This window comes from Anolis carolinensis, chromosome 2, assembly GCF_035594765.1.
Source record: "Anolis carolinensis isolate JA03-04 chromosome 2, rAnoCar3.1.pri, whole genome shotgun sequence".
Classification (NCBI taxonomy): Eukaryota; Metazoa; Chordata; class Lepidosauria; order Squamata; family Dactyloidae; genus Anolis; species Anolis carolinensis.
In genome coordinates, this window is record NC_085842.1 from 96,984,090 (window position 1) to 97,003,765 (window position 19,676).

At 39.8% G+C, this 19,676-nt stretch overlaps 1 protein-coding gene across 1 annotated transcript; it reads left to right on the plus strand.

Moving 5' to 3' along the window:
* The first annotated feature begins 201 nt into the window (after positions 1 to 201).
* On the plus strand, positions 202 to 18,384 carry atox1 (antioxidant 1 copper chaperone). The gene is made up of 4 exons (XM_003224412.4): positions 202 to 354; positions 5,900 to 5,975; positions 14,504 to 14,674; positions 18,155 to 18,384. The coding sequence occupies exons 1-3, from the start codon at positions 247 to 249 to the stop codon at positions 14,626 to 14,628; spliced, it is 309 nt and encodes a 102-aa protein (XP_003224460.2). The 5' UTR covers positions 202 to 246; the 3' UTR covers positions 14,629 to 14,674; positions 18,155 to 18,384.
* The last annotated feature ends 1,292 nt before the right edge of the window (positions 18,385 to 19,676 follow it).

The following is a 19,676-nucleotide window of genomic DNA, read 5'->3' on the forward strand; positions in this document are numbered from 1 at the left end:
TGGTCCGGGAGGTCACGAAAAGTCGGAAGCGACTGAACGAATAAACAAGAGCAAACTGCGTTAACTCCGAAGTGCCTCTGAGCATGTGTAGAGAGAATAACGTGGCGCGCGCTGCCTACGGGACGGCTCCCCCTGGCGGCGCCACGAAGGAAGGAAACAAGCAAGCAAGCGCGCTCCTCGGCCCCCTCCCGTTGCTCCCGCAGTCGAAGGCTGAAATAGACGGGGAGTGGGCGTGGCTATCCAGAGATGGGCGGGGCTTCCTTGGCCTTTCATTATTGCGAAGGAAGGTGGGAAAGAGGCTGCGGCTCCGTTCCGGTGACTGGCAGAAGGGAAGCAGCCGCAGCAGCCATGCCGGTGGGTGACTTCTAAAGGCGGCTCCGAGGGGCCGGGAAAAGGGCCAGGGCGGCGGGGGGGGGGGGGGGTAGAGGGGGGGAGAGGGGGGGCAAGGCTGGAGGGAGGAAGGAGTCCACTCCCCCCCCCCCCCAAATCATTCTTAATGTTACAACAGCATCCCCTTCCCACTTCGCCTCTGTTTTCTCGCCCATAGGAAAACGAGATGTCTGCTAAATCAGCTCCTCAGGCCCAGGATGCATCTACACTGCAGAATCAATGCAGTTTGACAGCGCTTTCGCTGCCATGGCTCAGTGCTATGGAATCATGAGAGCTGTAGTTTGGTGAGGCATCAGCACTCTTTGACAGAGAACTCGGCAGATCTTGTAAAACTACAAATTCTATGATTCTGTAGCATTACACCATGACTTAAATTGGCTATTGGCTTGTTATTAATGACAGTGCCTGACTGCTGATATGAAAAATGAATCATTCAGATATAGTCCCAAAACTAATCCACTTGAATGTTTTCACTATGCAGGATGGATTTGACATATGTCAGTCCCAAACACTCTATGTTTCAATGGAGGTCCTTTCTGGAAAAAATGTGATTTTTTAACATGGTGTCAGAAACAACTTGAGAACATAAGTCACTTTTGGTGTGAGAGAATTGGACGTCTACAGAGACGTTGTCCAGGGGATGCTCGGATGTGTTAACATCCTTTTCAGAGGCTTCTCTCGTGTGCCATAAGCTAGAGCTGACAGACGGGAGCTCATCCCATCTTGCAGACCTGAACCAGCAACCTTCAGGTCAGCAGTTCAGCCGGCACAAGGGTTAAACCCATGGGTCCCCAGATGTTTTGGTCGTCAAATCCGAACAACTGGTAAACTGGCTGGGATTTCTGGGAGTTGTAGACCAAAACCCCTGGGGACCCACAGGTTGAGAACCACTGTTTTAATCCATTGCGAAATCTTACATATATTGGACAACAGACAAAATAGTAAGTTTGTGATAAAGGGATGCTGTATAGGTTGACAGAGGCCCTCTAGGATTTTGCCCCACGAACCATAAGAGTTGGGATTCTCAACATTTTTAGGGCTGCTGAGTTTTGAAGCGAAGTTTTGCAACCTGTTTATTCAAGCCATATAGAGTGTGTTGCAGTGGTTTCAATGTTGGAGTGCAACTCGGGAGATCAGGGTTTGATTCCCCACTCAGCCATCACCCCTTTGAGTGGCCGTGGCCAAGTCACACACTCTCAGCCTCAGAAATCCCAGGGTGGCCTTAGGGTCATTAGAAGTCAGAAATAACTGGAAGGCACACAGGAACAGCAGCAAATGAGCCTCAGCCTTGTTGGCATATGGAGGGAGATGTTTTTGCTCGTTATAGCAAAGATAAAACCATTATTGATTACTGTTAAAACCCTTAATGATGACTTGGTCTTGGTTGTTTTTAATCATTTGTAAAGTTGTAGCTTCACTTCTGTTTTATTTTTTGTTCTGCTTTGGGTTTGCATTGTGTTTGTGTGTGTGTGTGTGTTAAGTAGCAGCATTAAGCCGTCTCAAGTCATTTTGTAAATGGTTGGCTTTGAGCTCAACAACTCATATGTTTGTACTGCCCTAGTTTTTTGTGTACCAGTGCCCACTTTGTTAGGTTTGTGCCATGATAGATGTCTTAAGGACCTCAAAGACCTTGTTGTCTCAATCTTGGTTGACTTTTTGTAACTCACTGAGTGCAACCTGAGAAATGAAGAGGATCACTCAAGACCTGGCAAGAGGCACATGGAAAGAATTAGAGGCCAAGAAAAACCATCCAGTGAAGGCAAAGCCAATTGAAGAGTTTGTTCCTTCCTGAGAAATAAAAGATTTTGCTTCAGAACATTTATCAGAAGTACCTTCAACAGTGCAGTGATTATGTCAGACAAACAGCTGTAGTCTGGTTTAAAAAGCTATATAAACATTAAGTTTGAGACCCTGACCACAGTCCAGTGAGGGTGTTTTCCCCCACAAGTGACCTTCTGAGCCTAAATCTAGTAAACATTGAGGAAATATCAAGAGTCTTTGGAATCCTAACCTCAGATTTCTTGAGCCGGAATAGTGTTGGTCAAGCTGATGGAGGAATGCAGGAGTCCAAAAAGAAAAAAAGTAACTCTCCAAGCTTTGGTCTCAGTGATTAGTTGAAGGATTGTTCTCTTACTGTGCTATATTACTTTTAGGTAAAAAGAGTTCATTCATGAGCAAGATTTGTCTGTGCTATAGGATCTTGCACGGGCTGCCTTTATCATTCTAGAACAAAAAAATTACAAAAAATCCCCTTGCAGAACGTTGACTGTTGATTATCAAGAGCAATAGTAGAAGAAAATAGACTCAAGGAGACATGCTTGGCCCCACTAATAGGCAGAGTGAAGCAGCTGCCTCCAGCACGAGATGTTAATGTATAGTTAGCAAACCAGTTCTTCTGTGATCCCAGGGTTAGCCAGGAGCCCCCAAATGCAGTATTAGGTGTTGCCATAAGAGTTGTTGGCTTACAACACTCAGATTCTGCCAGCCATGGACGTAGGTCCCGTTGGACATGATGGCTGAGAGATTCTGGGACCTGAAGTCCGAAAAAGGAACTTTTTCAAACTGGTAAAGCTTAGCAGAGTGAGAAGAAGCACTGTCTTATTCTCAAGCAGCACAATGTCTTGGGCTGGCCTTGAATTTGGAAGTGAACTAGATCCTTTGAAAGATGGCAGGAGGCTGGCACTTCTGCATCATGAAGCCTCATGTCCCTTTCTGACTCCACCAACCACAACACACATTTGAATGTCTGGCTTGGATGCTAAGCCCATTTCCAGCTTCATTCCTGTGAATTGCGTCTTTAGTGGTACCAAGAAAAACCGGTTAGTCATTCAAAGACTGCCTTTTTATTCCCATGCTGCTCTGTAAACTGAAGCAATAGTACACAGCAACACACAGCTCACTTGGGATTGGTCCATTTAGGAAGGATCCAGGATTTGCCACGTCTTATTAACCTCTGAGTGATTCATGGTTCACACAGGGAAAAGACAAAAGTATTATTAACCTTTCTAATGTAGATTTTTGCTAGTTAATAGGCAGTGGTGGAAATTACCTGCTCACCCTTAGGTGTTGAGAGACAGCAAGTGGCACATGAAAACTATGAGCAAGAACTTCGAACTAAACTGCAATTATTTTTTGATTATGACTGTCCTTAGTGATGAGCTGTAGACATTTACATAAATTGTTTGGTGTTATTGTTGTGTGCCTTCAAGTTATTTCCAACCCATAGTGAGCCTAAGGTGACCCTATCACAGGGTTTTCTTGGCACAATTTGTTCAGAAGAGGTTTGCCATTATCTTCTGAAGCTGAAAGATTGTGATTTCTCCAAAATCATCCCATGAGTTTCATGGCCAAGCAGGAATTATAATTCAACACTTAAAGCACTAAAGCACTACACAACTCTAGCTGCCACATTGTAGATGCCCCTTTTCCAGTTAATTGATGATTAAATTACAGTATATTCCTTATTATCAACATTTAACAGTTGTTTTCAATTGCAAACTTTTCATATGAAGGTAGAAGGCTTTGTTTATTTTTAAATTATAAATTACATTTCTTGTTTTTCAAGAAGGTTGGAAGTAACATGTTTGAATGCAGTATTTATACAAATGTTATCATCTGTTTTCAAGTAATTTCTGACTTTTGATGACACTAAGGTGAACTCAGACAAGATTTGTTCAGATGGGGATGTTGTTATTGTGTGCCTTCAAGTCATTACTGATATGGCAACCCTAAAGTGAACCTTTCCCAGCAATATTTGTTTGGAAATAGTTTGCCTTTTCCTTCCTCCAAAGCTGAGAGAGTATGACTTGCCCAAGGTCATCCATTAGGTTTCCATGACTAAATAGGGATTAAACTCTGTTCTCCAGCATCATAGTCTGATGCTCAAACCACCTCACTTTTCTAGCTCTGGTTAAAACAAAAGCTAAGTACAAATTCCACCCACATTAATATCCCAAGATCGGGGGTCCTCTGTCCAAAAAATTATTTAAACATTGATTTTCTTAGGTAGGCAAAGAGCCAAGGAAAATCATTGTACTTTGAGGTCAAGAGTTAGTAGAGTTAAAACTAGGGAGATATAAATGAACAGGTCATCATTACAGGCACTGGTCCAGATACAGGAGCTACTGTACAAGACACCACAGCCAGTTTAAATTGTAGCAGTAACATTATCTTTAGGAACCGCTGTGGCGCAATGGGTTAAACCCTTGTGTTGGCTGGACTGCTGACCTGAAGGTTGCTGGTTCAATTCCGCTAGATGGGGTGAGCTCCCGTCTATCAGCTCTAGCTTGTGGGGACATGAGAGAAGCCTCCTAGCTAATACAACCGGGCGTCCCCCGGGCAACTTGTCTGTAGATGGCCAATTCTGTCACACCAGAAGCGACTTGCGATATGTTCTCAAGTCGCTTATGACACAATAAAAATATCTTTCCCTAACTAAAATCTCTCATCTTTGTGAGAATGCATCTTCATATCCATGAGCCATATATCCATCAGATACGTTGGCTGAATGATGGGGTTTGTAGTCCAAGCAAGTGTTCACATGCCCTGCCTGGATACCCAGCCAGTAGTTTGTTCAGCTCTCTCACCATTTATTTTCTATTGAAAAAGGGATTCTCCTTTTTTCAGTTTACTAAGATAACTAGTTCAGCTTTCTGAATAAAAATAATCCTTTGCTTTTAGAAAGTTCAGGGGCTACATTTTTCTTTTCTGAAACAGATTTTGTAGCCAAGCAGCTTTTTGAGAACATGTTCCATTTTATGTATTTATTTTTTAAATTCTGCATTGTTTTCCTGAAATAAGATTAAGGCAACACAGAAAAGAAAGCAAAAGTGAAATAGAAAGCAATAACACAAAGATGTTATCAGAAATGCTGTAGTTTCTCTGAAATATTGTTACACAATCCTGTTTAGGAAATTTAAGAAGAACCAATGAAATTTGGCCAATAAGCAATCATATGTTGTTTTGGCCAGTGATACATTCTTAAAGAAAGACACTTTTCTTTTGAAACCAACATGATTCTTATGTGACTCCAACCTATGGACATCCTTTTGTAGTGTTTTCTTGGTAAGATTTTTCCCCCGAGGTTTGTCATTATCTTCTTCTTAAACTGAAGTAGTGTAACTTGCACAAGGCCACACAATGGATTTCCATGGCTGTGCAGGGTTTCAAACCCTGGTCTTCTGGAACCCTAGTTCAATACCCAACCACAACACTATGCTGGCTCTGCAGCACCTTTTGAGGGAGACATACTCAAGAATCTGAAGTTGTGTTTTGCAAAGAGTTTGATTGTGCTGCTCATGGGAAAGCCATGTTTGATATTGTCCTGCAGCAAACATTTCCCAACATCGTATGTTTCATGCACAAACGATGGAGAAGGAGAAATTTATAGTTCTATCATACCTGGATGGCAGAGTTTGGCCTACTGGCTTGTTTTTATTTCATAATTTGTACCATTGCCCAAAGGGATCCATTTCAATGGCCTCTCCAATATTTCCTCTGGTGCTTTCAGAAACATGAATTCTTCGTAGACATGACCTGTGAAGGGTGCTCCAATGCTGTCACCCGCGTTCTCAACAAACTGGGAGGTAAGTGGTACTAGTATCCTATCTCTTGCTTCTTTTTGGTATTGCACTTAAAAGATTCCTGTTAGTACAGTGCTCCCTCAGTTTTTGTGGGGGTTAGGTTCCAGGCCTGCCCGCGAAAAGTGGAAAACCGCAATATAGCGACACTATATTTATTTCAATAAATATAGCCTCCCTCTTTTCCTCTTTAAACATACTGTTCTGTCATCCTTGTTGTTCCTGGGGCGATGAGGTGCAGGTAGGGCCCACTGGCGCTGCCTGCAGGTGGCTGAGGAGGAAGCGCGGGCCAGGTCACGTGTCTCATACTGGGCCCTTTTGTGCCTGCAAGGGGAGGGCGGGCCGGATGGAAAATACAGCGAATCCGCGGAACCCGATTAGCGAGGGAGCACTGTAAAGGGTAAGGCGTCCAAGATCCTATTGCTGAAAGATCATGTTAAGTGACTCCAACCTATGGACACCCTCTTGTAGTGTTTTCTTGGTATGCCTTTTAAATCTCTCAACAAATATTGCATCAGCCTTAAAGAAAGTTCAGTAGACAGCTAACCTTTTGCACTTGTCTAGAACTGTGGGTGTTTTCCAGATTGTATGATGTTTTGCTTGAATATCCTATATACAATATATAGCCTTCTCAAATTTAAAATAGAGTTTGGAAATTTTGTCTCTCCAGCTATTGTTAGACTGCAACATTCATCATCCTTCATCTATGGCTATATTGTCTATGGATGATGGCAACTGCAGTCTGGTAACAATCCTCACTTGTGGCTTAAAAGATTGTAGTGCAGACTTCACTTCTTTCTCTGCTGTCGCTAAAAAGTTTGATGACTGCTATTTTTCCTCCTAATGCAGGTAGTCAGTCAGTAACTAATTATTGATTCTTGACAAGCAGTATTTACCTTATATCCCATAAGTCATAGTGAAATGGAGAAAACTTCCTTTATGACAGGCAAATTTCCTCTTCCATATTATAAGAACTTGTTCAGTAAACTTTGTTCCATTTTTAACTCAAAGGTTTGTTCCTACTCATTATCAATGGTTCTCTGTAACTGCAGTTGTTTCTGCAGGAAGAGCTGAGCACACTGCAGTCCTTAACTTACCAGGAGACAAATCACTTGCCCAAATGTTGTTAGTCTGATTGTTGGAAGACTTTGAAGGGTCTTCAAAACAAACTAAGGCCAACCTACACAGAAATTCCTTCCATCTTAGGAATTTTATGTTTCAAAATCACATGTACAGTAAGCCCTCTGTATCCATGAATTCTTTATCCATGGACTCAAACATCAATGGCCTAAAAGTATATTTTTAAATCCCAAAATTTACCATGGTTTTGATATTTTATGTAAAGGACACCATTTTATTATGTACTAGCTGTGCCCAGCCACGCGTTGCTGTGGCAAAGTGGTGGTGGTATTGGTTAAAAATTGTTGTGTAATTTTTATTTGACGTTATTTGTATTTTTTAAATTAATTTTATTGTAAGTTATCTTTTTATTTATTATATTTTATTATTGTATTGTATTAGTTTTTAGTGTCTTAAATTATTTTTAGTGTTTTTTATTATTTTTTATTGGGTTGCTAGGAGACCAAGTTGGAGGAGCTTAGCCTTCTAACTGGCAGCAATTGGATAAAAGCAATTATTCCTCTCTCTCTAATTAGGACTTTATTTTTCTTTTCTTTTTGTTGTATCAACCTAGAGGTGTGGATGATGGGTTGTGTTGTCAAATTTCGAGGTTGGGGGGCCTGTAGTTTTGTTGTTTTGTGGGTCGCCGTGATGCCATCACTCTTTTATATATATAGATTGATGACATGGGCAAACTTCGGCCCTCCAAGTGATTTGGGCTTCAATTCCCACAATTCCTATCAACACCTGGAGGGCTGAAGTTTGCCCATGCCTGATGCATATAATGGGATTTGAGCACCCATGGATTCTGGTATTCACAGTCAGTCCTGGAACTAAACCCCAGCAGATAACTGGGAGGGGGGACTGGCTGTATTTTATTCTGGGAATAAAAACACCAAGAAGCTGTCTTTAAAAGGAATATGTGTCAATTTAAGGCCATATGTATTGGATGGCTGATATGCATAAAAAACAGTCAATTCCCTACTTCACATGGGGAAGGTATATATCCACTGTCAATGATGTAGGAATTGTGCAACCGCATTCACATGGTTACTGACACAAAAGAACCCTTAGCTGATTAGAATCTAAATAGATTGTTCATGTCTCTCCTTTAAAACAAATTCTACACGTTTTCTGAGCCATATATATGCTCTTGTTATCCAGTGTCCTCTGTGGACATGTTGCATACACTCAGGGCCATTTTGAGATATATGCAGGCAAGTAATATTTGAACCTTGACTAGTCATCCATCTCCCCAGATTTGTTCTAGTAACACAGACATACAAACAAGGAGCTAGTTCTCAGGGGGCTTTTTATTTAATATGCATTGAATCAGAACTGTACACAAAATTCTCCAAGGGAAACTGGCTCAGTTGTGAAACACGGAAGTGTGGCTTTGTGAGTTCTCATAGGGAGTTAACTAGCTTATGAAAACAAAGCAACATAGTGAATAAATAAAATGCAGATCCATGTGTCAATCTGAAATGTGGAGGAAATAGCTTAAAATTTCATGAAGCAAGCATGGACCTGCAAGAAAGAGCTTCTGGTTTCTACCAGAGTAGAGGCTAAGCACACTTGGAGACCTCAGGGCTGTGCAGAGAATAGGGATGGAGAAGAGAAAAATGTAAGAGATTGGGAGAAATATAAAGTCTGCAAAAGCTTGTCTCTAGGTATAGCACAGTAGCTAATCTTTGTATTTGCAAAAAGGAATGTAGAGGAACTGGGGATAACTGAGAAAACCTCCACCCCTCACACATATATAAATGTACACAAAACCAGGGTTAGGAGCTATCCGCACATACCTCTACTTCTCATGTTCTTTTTTGGGTTCTTTATATAGAACCTCTTCTGTCTCATTTAAATGCTTTCAAATATTTTTGTGAGCAGAATGGGTCACCAAATTAGAAAGAACACAGAGGAGACCTCAAAAAGGTAGTAGGTACAACTTGGCCACAACCCTAGATTGAAGTCATTGGCCTTCTCACAGAACTGGTTTCAACACAGAAATGATCTTTCTAGACACACAGAGAACTCAGAAAGACAGAAAAAATAAGAGGTGGAAGCCTGAAGGGTGTTGGAGGTCTTTGAACAGTGGTTGCCTCCTTATGGGACTACTTTAGTTGTGTATTCCCGCATAACAGGAAATTGGACTAAATGGTCCTTGGAATCAGTCTATGATTCCCAAAATATAACTCCCTGTTCAAAGATATTTTTCTTTGATCCTAAAAAAGCTGTGTTGAAACTCCTGGGATAATGTTAGGAAGGAACTGTGAGGAAAGAGACTTCAGGCTGCTGAGAAAAAAAGAAAGCTTGGAAATTGCAGCTTTGTGTTATAAGAAACGGATCTAGATAGACATGCTTTCAGCTGATGATTCAGAAAATGAGGGAGGGATTGAGGGAGATCATGTCATGAAGCATGTTGTAGGTGGGTTTTTTTAAACAGTCTTTCTTAGAAAAGGAGAGAGTTCTACTGACCCAGATAGATTTCTTTGATCAATAGAAAGATATGTACAAGGCAAACAAAAGCTATTTGATAGACTGGGGCGATGACTAGTTTTAATGGTATGGTTTCACCTCCTAAAGTTTAATTAACAGAGACATCCTGTGGATCCTATTATCAGTTGCAGGATATCTGAGAGGAAACTTGATTTTCACCTTCAGCTGATCCATAATACTTATTGAATGCTGCTCTCTATTGTTGGACTGACTCTGGCTCCATTTGGCATTGTAGTTGCATGCCTTCAGGTCATTTCTGACTTATGATGACCCTAATACAAAGCTATCACAGGGTTTGCTTGGCAAGGTTTGTTCAGAGACGGGTTGCCCTTGCCTTCTTTGAAGGTAGAGGGGATGTAACATGCCCATTGGGTTTCCATAGCAGAATGGGGATTCAAGCCCTGGTCTCCCAGTTTCCTAGTCCATCACTCAAACTACTCTAGTTAGTTTCCATTTGGCTTTACTTTGGGCTTTGCTCTGTGTGAAAGGCGTAGCTGTTTCCACTCCATCCTTCCTTCATCAGAATGTACTGGGACAAAAAGCTTTGTATTTTCATATATACTAATGGGCTTTAAGCTGAAACTAACTGACCAAGAGAGAGATTTTCTCATTAAGAAATAGTTGCAGCTGGTTAGTCTGTATCATGCTGTCCATTTTGTTCTGATCCAGCAAGACTCTTGAGTTACTTTCAGTGGAGTCTGAAGAAGTGCACAGCAGTGGTTAATTTTTACTTGCATTATGCCTTTGATAGAATGGCATGATATCCCAAGTATGAATATCAGATTTGCAGGCTTCATGTCAGTTCCTACACAAGTGTGACTTTTATTTTGGAAGTCACTGATATTTTCATGTGGAGGATCACTACAAATTTCTTCCTATATAGAAAAATAACGTTTAAGACATAAGGCTATGCTAGCCTACTCTTTTCTGTCAAAATCATTTACATTACTTGAAAAAGCCGTTGAATGCAGCTGTGCAAGGCACAGCATGTGTGCGAAGAAGACACTATGCAGATGTGGCTTAAAGGCAGCCTGTCATGCTCAGGAAGGCTGGGAGAACCGAATATATCAAAAGGCAGGTACTTGCCTCTGAAATAATTCAAACAGGGTTTGAACTGGCACTGACAGGGTTTGAAATCAACACAGACGGGGCTTTTTGCTGACAAGAGACATGAACTGGAGCTGAAGTAGAAAGCATTTTGGATTTGGAAAAGATGGGAAGACTACCTCCTTTATCCCACTCTGGCCCCATTATCCATGTTTGTACAAGCCTGCCCCTTCCAAGTAACCCAAACAGCCCCACTCTTCTGTTTCAAACTGATACGTTGTGCGTCTGTTTTAAAGGTCTAATTAATTGATTCATTATGTATTTTAATCTTGTAATTTGTATTGTATTTTATGTATATGTCAACGGTTGTTTTAGGGCTGTGTCCCCATGTAAGCCTTCCTGAGTCCCTTTGGGGAGATGGAGGCGGGGTATAAGAAATAAATTATTATTATTATTATTATTATTATTATTATTATTATTATTATTATTATTCCTATGGTTTTGAGGAGTTTGAAGAACAGATTATTTTATGGGCTAATATATTTTTCTACCATGTTTAATAAATCTATCCTTGCTGTTGGTTTGTTGTCTCTGGCTGTCTATCAAATTGGAGTCAATAAAACTTATAAATAAAACAATGAAAGACTGACTCCTTGTAACAGATACCTTTATCCAGGCGGACTTCATTCCAACCCCTAGGAATCCTGCTATTCACCCTGCCCTTGTTCTCCAATTTTTCCTGTGTTGAGTTGGATTAGGTTACTAGGCCTCAGTAAAAAGGTAAAGGTTTCCCCTGATGTTAAGTCCAGTTGTGACCGACTCTGGGGGTTGGTGCTCATCTCCATTTCTAAGCAGAAGAGCCGACATTGTCCATAGACATCTCCAGGTCATGTGGCCAGCATGACTGCATGGAGCACCGTTACCTTCCCACTGGAGCGGTACCTATTGATCTACTCACATTTGCATGTTTTCGAACTGCTAAGTTGGCAGGAGCTGGGGCTAACAGCGGGCACTCATTCCGCTCCCGGGATTTGAACCTGGGACCTTTTGGTCCACAAGTTCAGCAGCTCAGCGCTTTAACACACTGTGCCACCAGGGGGCCCTCAATATGACCCCCTTAAATGTGGACTTGTGGTGTTGTTGTTATGTGACTTCTTATCCGCCTGGATAAAGGTAAGGTATCTGTTACAAGGAGTCAGTCTTTCATGTCAGTTAGGTATATTTTGTTGTTAATCATGATTACCTTCAAGTCTTTTTTGACTTGTGGCAATCCTAAAGCGAACTTAAGCTGCTTATTAGTACAGTTGACCCTCTGAACCCACAGATTCAGTCATCCACAGCTTGAAAATATTTTTGTGGTTATTCCAATTGCAAATTTGATTGTTTACTTTTTTCCATAAATGGTTATGATTTGATTGAGTTATATTGTTTAAATTTTGGGGAATATAAACCCCTAAATATTTTAACTCCTGCAATTTTATCCCCAAATTGAGATATGTCAAGTAAAATTTAGATAGTCAAAATGAAGATTTTCCCCAAATTTTTATTCCTGTTCCAAGTTCTACCATATAGTATCCCCAACAAAATAATCAAGAAATGGGGCAACTTAATAAAAAACTTGGATAGCAGGAGCAAATAAAAACAGAATCACCAATTCAGTATTTTACTCCTGAGAAGGAAATGGAGGATGGGGGCCACCAAGTTTACAAGATTATTTTGAGGCCTGCCAGTTAACAAGATAGTTAGAATTAGACTTCGATGATTAAAGAAAATGGGCCAGAATTGAAAAAAAATTGGATGGGATCATTGTCTATGCTTAAAAGGATGTGTGGATAATAAAACTCTAAAAGAGATTAAAGGGGGCCCAATGATCTCATATGTGGAGTGTTGGAAAAAATGGCAAGACAAATTATCAATAAATAAAGTAGATAGTAGAGAGAATACTTCTGGAACATGGCCATACAGCCCGAAAAATATACAACAATCCAATAGGGTTTCTAGACAATAAAAAGGAACAGATATTCGGCAAAGAGATAATAAATTTTAAATAAAATAGAATGAAATTGATGGAACCTTCTAAACCCAGATGGGGCAATCAAGGATTGGGAGACATTAAAGGACAATTATGGTCAATGTAACTGGCTTCTATGGAATGTTTTGAAACAAAGGATTATGAATTCGATGAAAGGGGAAGGTCCAGAAACAGATTTTTAACTGGATTTTAAAGTGCCAATTAGAAAAGGAGGAAATCCTGATGGGTTTCATATACAAGCAGTTAGTTGGAAAACAATATAAATTGAAACAAACATTGACCGAGATATGGAAAAAGGACCTAAATTGCAATGAGGCAGACATTAAATACTGGATAAATTCAATTAAAAAATAGGGTTAGAGAAACACACAGGAAAATACTGACCAAATGGTATAGAACCCTAGTTAAAGTAGCTCACATAACAAAATTGTGTTGGCACAGATGTGGAGAAATTGTCTCCTATATGCATATGTAGTGGGAATGTGACAAAGTACAAAATTTTATAGCAAAGTAAAGAAGGAATTGGAAAAATGAATAAGGCTTAAAGTGGTTGAATAAAAAAGAATTCTTCACCCAGAAACTAGACAGGAATGAAAATGTTAAGGATTGGGTTGAAATTATAATATACATGACAGTCGTCTCCCAAGCAACTGTGGCCTTGGGCTGGGAAGAGCATAGAAAGTGGGAAGTTAAAAAATTGTTCAAATATCTAGGGGACTTCATGCTCCAGAATTACAGCCTTGAAAGAAGAACCAAATACGTATCAGGCTGGATCAAGAAGAAGTGGGATCTGAAATGGGGAAAATTGATAGATAAAGTCAAAGAAAAAGAAAAATATAAAGAATTGAACCATACTCTCTTCACGATTGATTGATCAATTAAAATAATATTTGAATGATGTACTGTTCCCGAAGGGTGAGGTAGAGGGAGGAGAGGGAAAAAATATTGATAGGTAAGAGATAAATGTGGAATCTGCAATGTTAAGAAAATTAAGAGAACAACATTCTGTATGTATTTTGAAATGGTGACAGATTTTGATATTATTCTACCTGTGTTTACAATAAAACATTAAGTCCAAAAAGCAAACTATATTTTGCCATTTTACATAAGAAACATCATTTTACTTTGCCGTTTTATGTAATAGGACTTGAACATTCACATATTCTGTTGGCCACAGGTCTCTTGGAACCAAATTGTAGCGAATACCAAGGACCCTCTATAACTGCTGTATTTACACGAGTCGAATGTGCGATCAAATATAATGTGCACCTTGATTTTCAAAAACTTGAAACCAAAAATAAAATTGCTGCTAAATGTAATGCACAGCGGTAAAAATGCACTCTTGGTAATTTAGAGCACCAAAGCTTCTAGCAATGGAAAAAGAAAACCTTGGAATGCATCTATGCTGTAGGATGAATCCACTTTAATTGCCTCGGTTCAATGCTATGGAGTCATGGGGGCTGTAGTTTTACAAGGTCTTTCACCTTCTCTGCCAAAGAATGCTGATGCCTCATCAAACTACAAACCCTAAGATGGCATAGCATTGAGCCATGGCCATTAAATTAGAGATGACATCTCTCAAATAGGAGCTCCAGAGGCTCCTGAAGCAGCTTCCCCTTTTGCTTTGGCTCAGCACTAAGATGACAGTATGACACAAATCTGATGCACACCTTAATTTTGGCAAGGTAATTTAGCCAAAAAAGGTGAGCATTACATTCAGGTAAACTGGGGAATTAATGCTAGACTTCGATTGTTGTAAAAATAGTAGGTTGTGAGCAGGGAATATCTTGAGTTGGCAATTTCTCAATGTAGTGTCTGTATATTGTATCTCATAACTCAGGTGTTCAATTTGAAATTGACCTCCCTAACAAAAAAGTGATCGTTGAATCGGATCATAGTGTCAACACTTTGTTGGACACACTGAAGAAAACAGGGAAGAATGCTTCTTATACTGGAGAGAAGTAATCACATGGGAAGACCTGCCTGGTGAGACCACTTTGCTGCAATAAAGGTCAGTTGCCAGAAATATTCATAAGCTCTAAGATGGACTGTTCTGCCATGGAGTCGTCCAGATATGTGGGATTATATTATTCATCATCTGCAGTCCCCATTGTGCTAGCAAGAGATGATGGACACTGCAGACCAACATCTCTGGGTTGTGCCTGGTTAGGAAAGACTACAGTAAAGATTTACCTACATCTTAGGTAAAATGTACTTAAAAATAGAGATCTACATAGTTAATAAAGGGTATGGTGTGATGTCGTCATGCTACTAATTTATTAATTGGAGATTCTAGAAAACATTCTTTTGGTAAAAAATAGCATTTTTTAAATTCAGTTTTTCCCCACTTTGCTGGCTCCTATGCCTCTAACCCCAGCAAATGTGGAGAGCTGACTGTATTGTCATTGCCTTAGTTATTGTACTTATTCACATTTTTGGATAGCTTTACCTTAATAATGTATGTTTCCTTGCAGGTAAGATATGCAAATTTAAAAATGACAATATACAAATAATATTATCAATGTGTAATATACTTTTTCAGTCTGAGCTGTGGCTGTCCCATAGGCCATGATGCTGATTCAACAGACAGTAAGACTCTGTGGGCTTGGCATTTTAGAGAAGGTTGGCACAAGCACGTCCCAAGTGCTAGTCAGCTATTTAGCATGGAGAGCTGCCAGCTGAGAACTTCAAAATGCTGCATTCCTTCTCTAGTATCAGGTTCTACGTTCACAGTAGTGTTTATGTGTATATGCCTTCAGGTCCCCTGTCGACTTAATGGCGACCCCATGAATGCCAAAGGATTCCTTAGACAAGGACTACACAGAGGTTGTTGGCCAGTTCCTCCCTCTGAAATTTAGCCTTCAGCACCTGGTATTTGTTGGCAGTCTCCCATCCATGTGCTCGTCTGGACTGCTCTGCTTACCTTCTAAGATGAGATGGAATCTGGTGCCTTTAGGCCAGGCATCCTCAAACTACAGCCCTCCAGCTGTTTAGGCCTCCAACTCCCAGAATTCCTGACCATTGAACAAGCTGGCTAGGGCTTCTGGGAATTGGAGGCTCAAATAGCTAGAGGGCCTGCTTTAGGTTAGTTAGGCCCTCACCATAGTGAGTAATATGCAAATCAACTGTGCGTAGTTTTAGTGTACCTGTACCATACTAATGCAAGAAGCAATTATTTCTGCATAGAAAATTCAGTCTGCACTCCTTTACTGCAAGCTAGAAGAATGAGTTCTCTTTCACATAGAAAGCCAAAAGATAAGGAAGCAAGCTAAACCCGAGTCTCCCCCAACACGAAGAAGGCTATTGGTGGGATTTTAGCTTTGTTTTAAAGTATTTTCTCTGTGCCAACACTGTGGATTTTGTGTACTTTGTACAATTTTATCCCATCTAAGAATATTTACCTGGAGGCTAAGTGTCTAGAGCTATATATATTTGCAGACCATTGTTTCAATATTGCTGGCTGCATTCATTTTTGCAGTCTTGCTGTTGTCACAAGCAAAACCGGTTTTACAGGCTTGTGCCATACTTCATACAGGGGAGAGGTGAGTCATGAAGACCCTCTCTAATATGGGAAGTCCTGTTGCAAATGCATGTATCAGCTGATGTAACTGTTGTGAGCATCTGTTCAATTATTTTCCTTGATGAGGAACAGACCGCTTTTCCAACACCTTTACCTTTTCTTAGAGATAGAAGTAATTTCAAAAGGCCATAGATTTTCTTCTTGTTCATTGTAGTGGGTGGTGGTGATGTTAAAGGGTAAGTACATCTCTATCTGCAAAGAGAGGGGTTAAACAGTGTAAGCCTTTTCCTCATTCTCAGTAATGTTCCTTTCCCATTCATTATGAACATGTTCCTTTTCACCCTGAAAGTGAAATTGACCAGAAAGAAAATTTCCAAGCTATCTAGCCATTTTGATGTAGGTTATATTTGAAATAACTTTCTGTTCCTTTTTTGTAGCAGAGGTTCACATCACAGTTGTTTGAATGCATCTTCCATTCACACGAAGGTGCATTGAAGGGAGATCTGGGTAGAGATCCATTCAGATGTCTGTATGAGAGTCATGATAATAACTTGGTGTCCCTCCAAGGAACCAGTCTTGTTCATCTTAATCTTTTAAGTGAGGAATATTCAAATTCTGGTGGTCTGTGGACAAAGCAGCAATCAAGAAGGTGCAAGCTGCTAATTCTGTTGTATATACAATGCCATTGGCCTCCTTTGCACAATCTACCCCATTGCATAATTCAGTTGTCAAGAACTGGGCCTTTGCAAAGTATGGTACTGCAAGCCTTTCACTGTTGGAAATCGTCAACCAATTAGAGAGCTGGGCCAAAACTAACAAAATGAATTTCAACAAGGACAAATGTAAGATACTACACTTAGGCAGAAAAAAGGAAATGCAAAGATACAGAATGGGTAATGCCTGGCTCGACAACAGTCAGTGTGAAAAAGATCTTGGACTCATTGTGGACAACAAACAAGTTGAACATGAGCCAACAGTGTGATGCAGCAGCTTAAAAAACCAATGGGATTTTGGACTGCATCAAAAGGAGTCTAGATTGTGCCAAATAAGGGCTCTAACCCTCAAACTGTAAGGGAAGTGGCAATTATGTTTCAGGGTTTATGAAAATTACTTTTTTTGAGTTTAGCTCTCAAAATCGCTCAGCCAACATAACTAACAACTAGAAACGATGTTACATTGTTAAGTCAAAATTTATCTGATTATTTGGGTCTGAATAGAGACATTGATTTCTTGTCTCACTACAAGTGTCAGTTTGTGGAGTAGACTGTATTATCATCATTTACTGCTGCTGTGAGCAGTCACTGTGATGATTTTGCTTACATTGAGGTAACATATGATAGTCTGCATTTTATTGCCCATTTTAGTCAAACTCTTTTACATCTAAAATTTACATGCAAAAGGCGTGATATTCTTTGGGCATATATACACATATACCGTGTTTCCCCGAAAATAAGACAGTGTCTTATATTAATTTTTGCTCCCAAAGATGCTCTAGGCCTTATTTTCAGGGGATGTCTTATTTTTCCATGAAGAAGAATTCACATTTATTGTTGAACAAAAAAATGAACATTTATTATATACTGTACAGTAGTTGTCATCATAAACCAGCATAACCAGACAAACTGTGAATTCTATCAAAAATTTCTTGTTACTACCAATATTTCCATGTACAACACTTTATGGTATGTACATTTACCAATCCTGCATGCTTCCAAACAAAAACTTTGCTAGATCTTACTTTCGGGGGAGGCCTTATATTTAGCAATTCAGCAAAACCTCTACTAGGTCTTATTTTCTGGGGATGTCTTATTTTAGGGGAAACAGGGTATGCTCAAAGAATATCACGCCTTTTGCATCTGATGTAGTTGCATACATCCCTTTGTTCTGTTTCCATGAGGCTAATGTTCCTGTGGTGTTCTACCAGCAGATGGTGGTCTTGTCTAACTTTCTTTAACTTTCCTTGTTTTTCAGCAATGCTTAACAAAACTTCTGTAAAAAGACTGATGTTTATGCTTCTCTCAGTGCTGTTCCTGGTTTGTAATTTCCCTGCCAGATTTTAAACAAGGAAGAACGGGTGGAAGAAGACGGTTCTTGGTGGCAAAAGAGACGTTTTAATCACATTTTGATTTCTCCTCCTCATAGTACAAATGCATTCTTCCAATTGGCTTTGTAATAAAGAAAGGTGCTTCTTCCATTTTGAATTCTGTGACTCAGGGTCTTTTCTTAAATTCCAGTTTATACGAGTAGGACTTAGTCTTCAAGGCAGGGCCTCTATTATTCAGATCCAACATGATAATATTGTAAAGTGGCCTTCCTCACCCTGGAGTCCTCCAGATGTGTGAGATTGCTAGCCTCAACAGGATGATAACTCCCACCATCCACAGCACATGCAGAGAATACTGTGATAGTAAGGACTGTTTCAAAAGGATTTTCTACTCATTGTAGAAGTACAGTACTCTGTTTTGTGACAATGCAATATATATTTTTCTTCGCATCAGATTCTACAATTTTACATGATTTGTTGTGTTTTGGCAACAACACTAAAGATTACTTGTTTTATACATCTAAATCCCAATTGATTCCAGCTCTCACATTTCTCAGAGGTGGGTAATAAATAAATAAATAAATAAATAATGATAATAGGTTTCATTTCGAGATGTTAGGAGTTGGTTAGGAAATAACAACAACAACACAGTAGAGTCTCACTTCTCCAACATAAACAGGCCGGCAGAACGTTGGATAAGCAAAAATGTTGGATAATGAGGGATTAAGGAAAAGCCTATTAAATGTCAAATTACGTTATGGTTTTACAAATTAAGCACCAAAACATCATGTTTTACAACAAATTAACAGAAAAAGCAGTCCAATACACAGTAACGTTATGTAATTACTGTATTTACGAATTTTACCAAAAAATCGCAATGTATTGAAAACATTGACTACAAAAACATTGGCTACTAACAAATTGACTACAAATAAAGATAGAATTGCATAAAATGTTACAGTAACAGCATTGTTGGAAGTTAAATCTGTAAAAAGTTCAGTCCTTGCTCCCTAGAGAAACAGCTATTGATCTGGGCAGGAGGCAGACTGCATTGGATAATCCAAACCATTGGATAAGCGAAGGTTGGATAAGCGAGACTCTACTGTAGTTGTTAGGAGTTGGTTGGGATATAATAATAAAGATAATGATAATAATAATACCCTAACCAACCCCTAACATCTCAAAACTAAACCTAACTGTCCTGCTCATCACCCTGTTTAAAAATGCCCTCCAATATTCAGCCCATCTTGTCACTCCCAGCCTTCCATTCCCTCACCCTTTTCTAACAGATCCTTACCTTATAACATATCACTATGACACACAGTGCATACTATGTTTTACCTCAATAAATGCAACAACATTTTCTAAGTACACTAGGTCCTTGGTATGCACTGGGGTTTTATTCCAAGACCCCCTCATGGATACCAAAATCCATGGAAGCTCATTTCA

Bases quoted from the DNA above. Each gene is read 5' to 3' on its own strand.
- atox1 (XM_003224412.4), top strand. From the start codon at position 247: ATGGGCGGGGCTTCCTTGGCCTTTCATTATTGCGAAGGAAGGTGGGAA. The intron at 355-5,899 runs GTGGGTGACTTC...TGGTGCTTTCAG, and splicing joins CAGCCGCAGCAGCCATGCCG to AAACATGAATTCTTCGTAGA. The intron at 5,976-14,503 runs GTAAGTGGTACT...CTCATAACTCAG, and splicing joins CGTTCTCAACAAACTGGGAG to GTGTTCAATTTGAAATTGAC.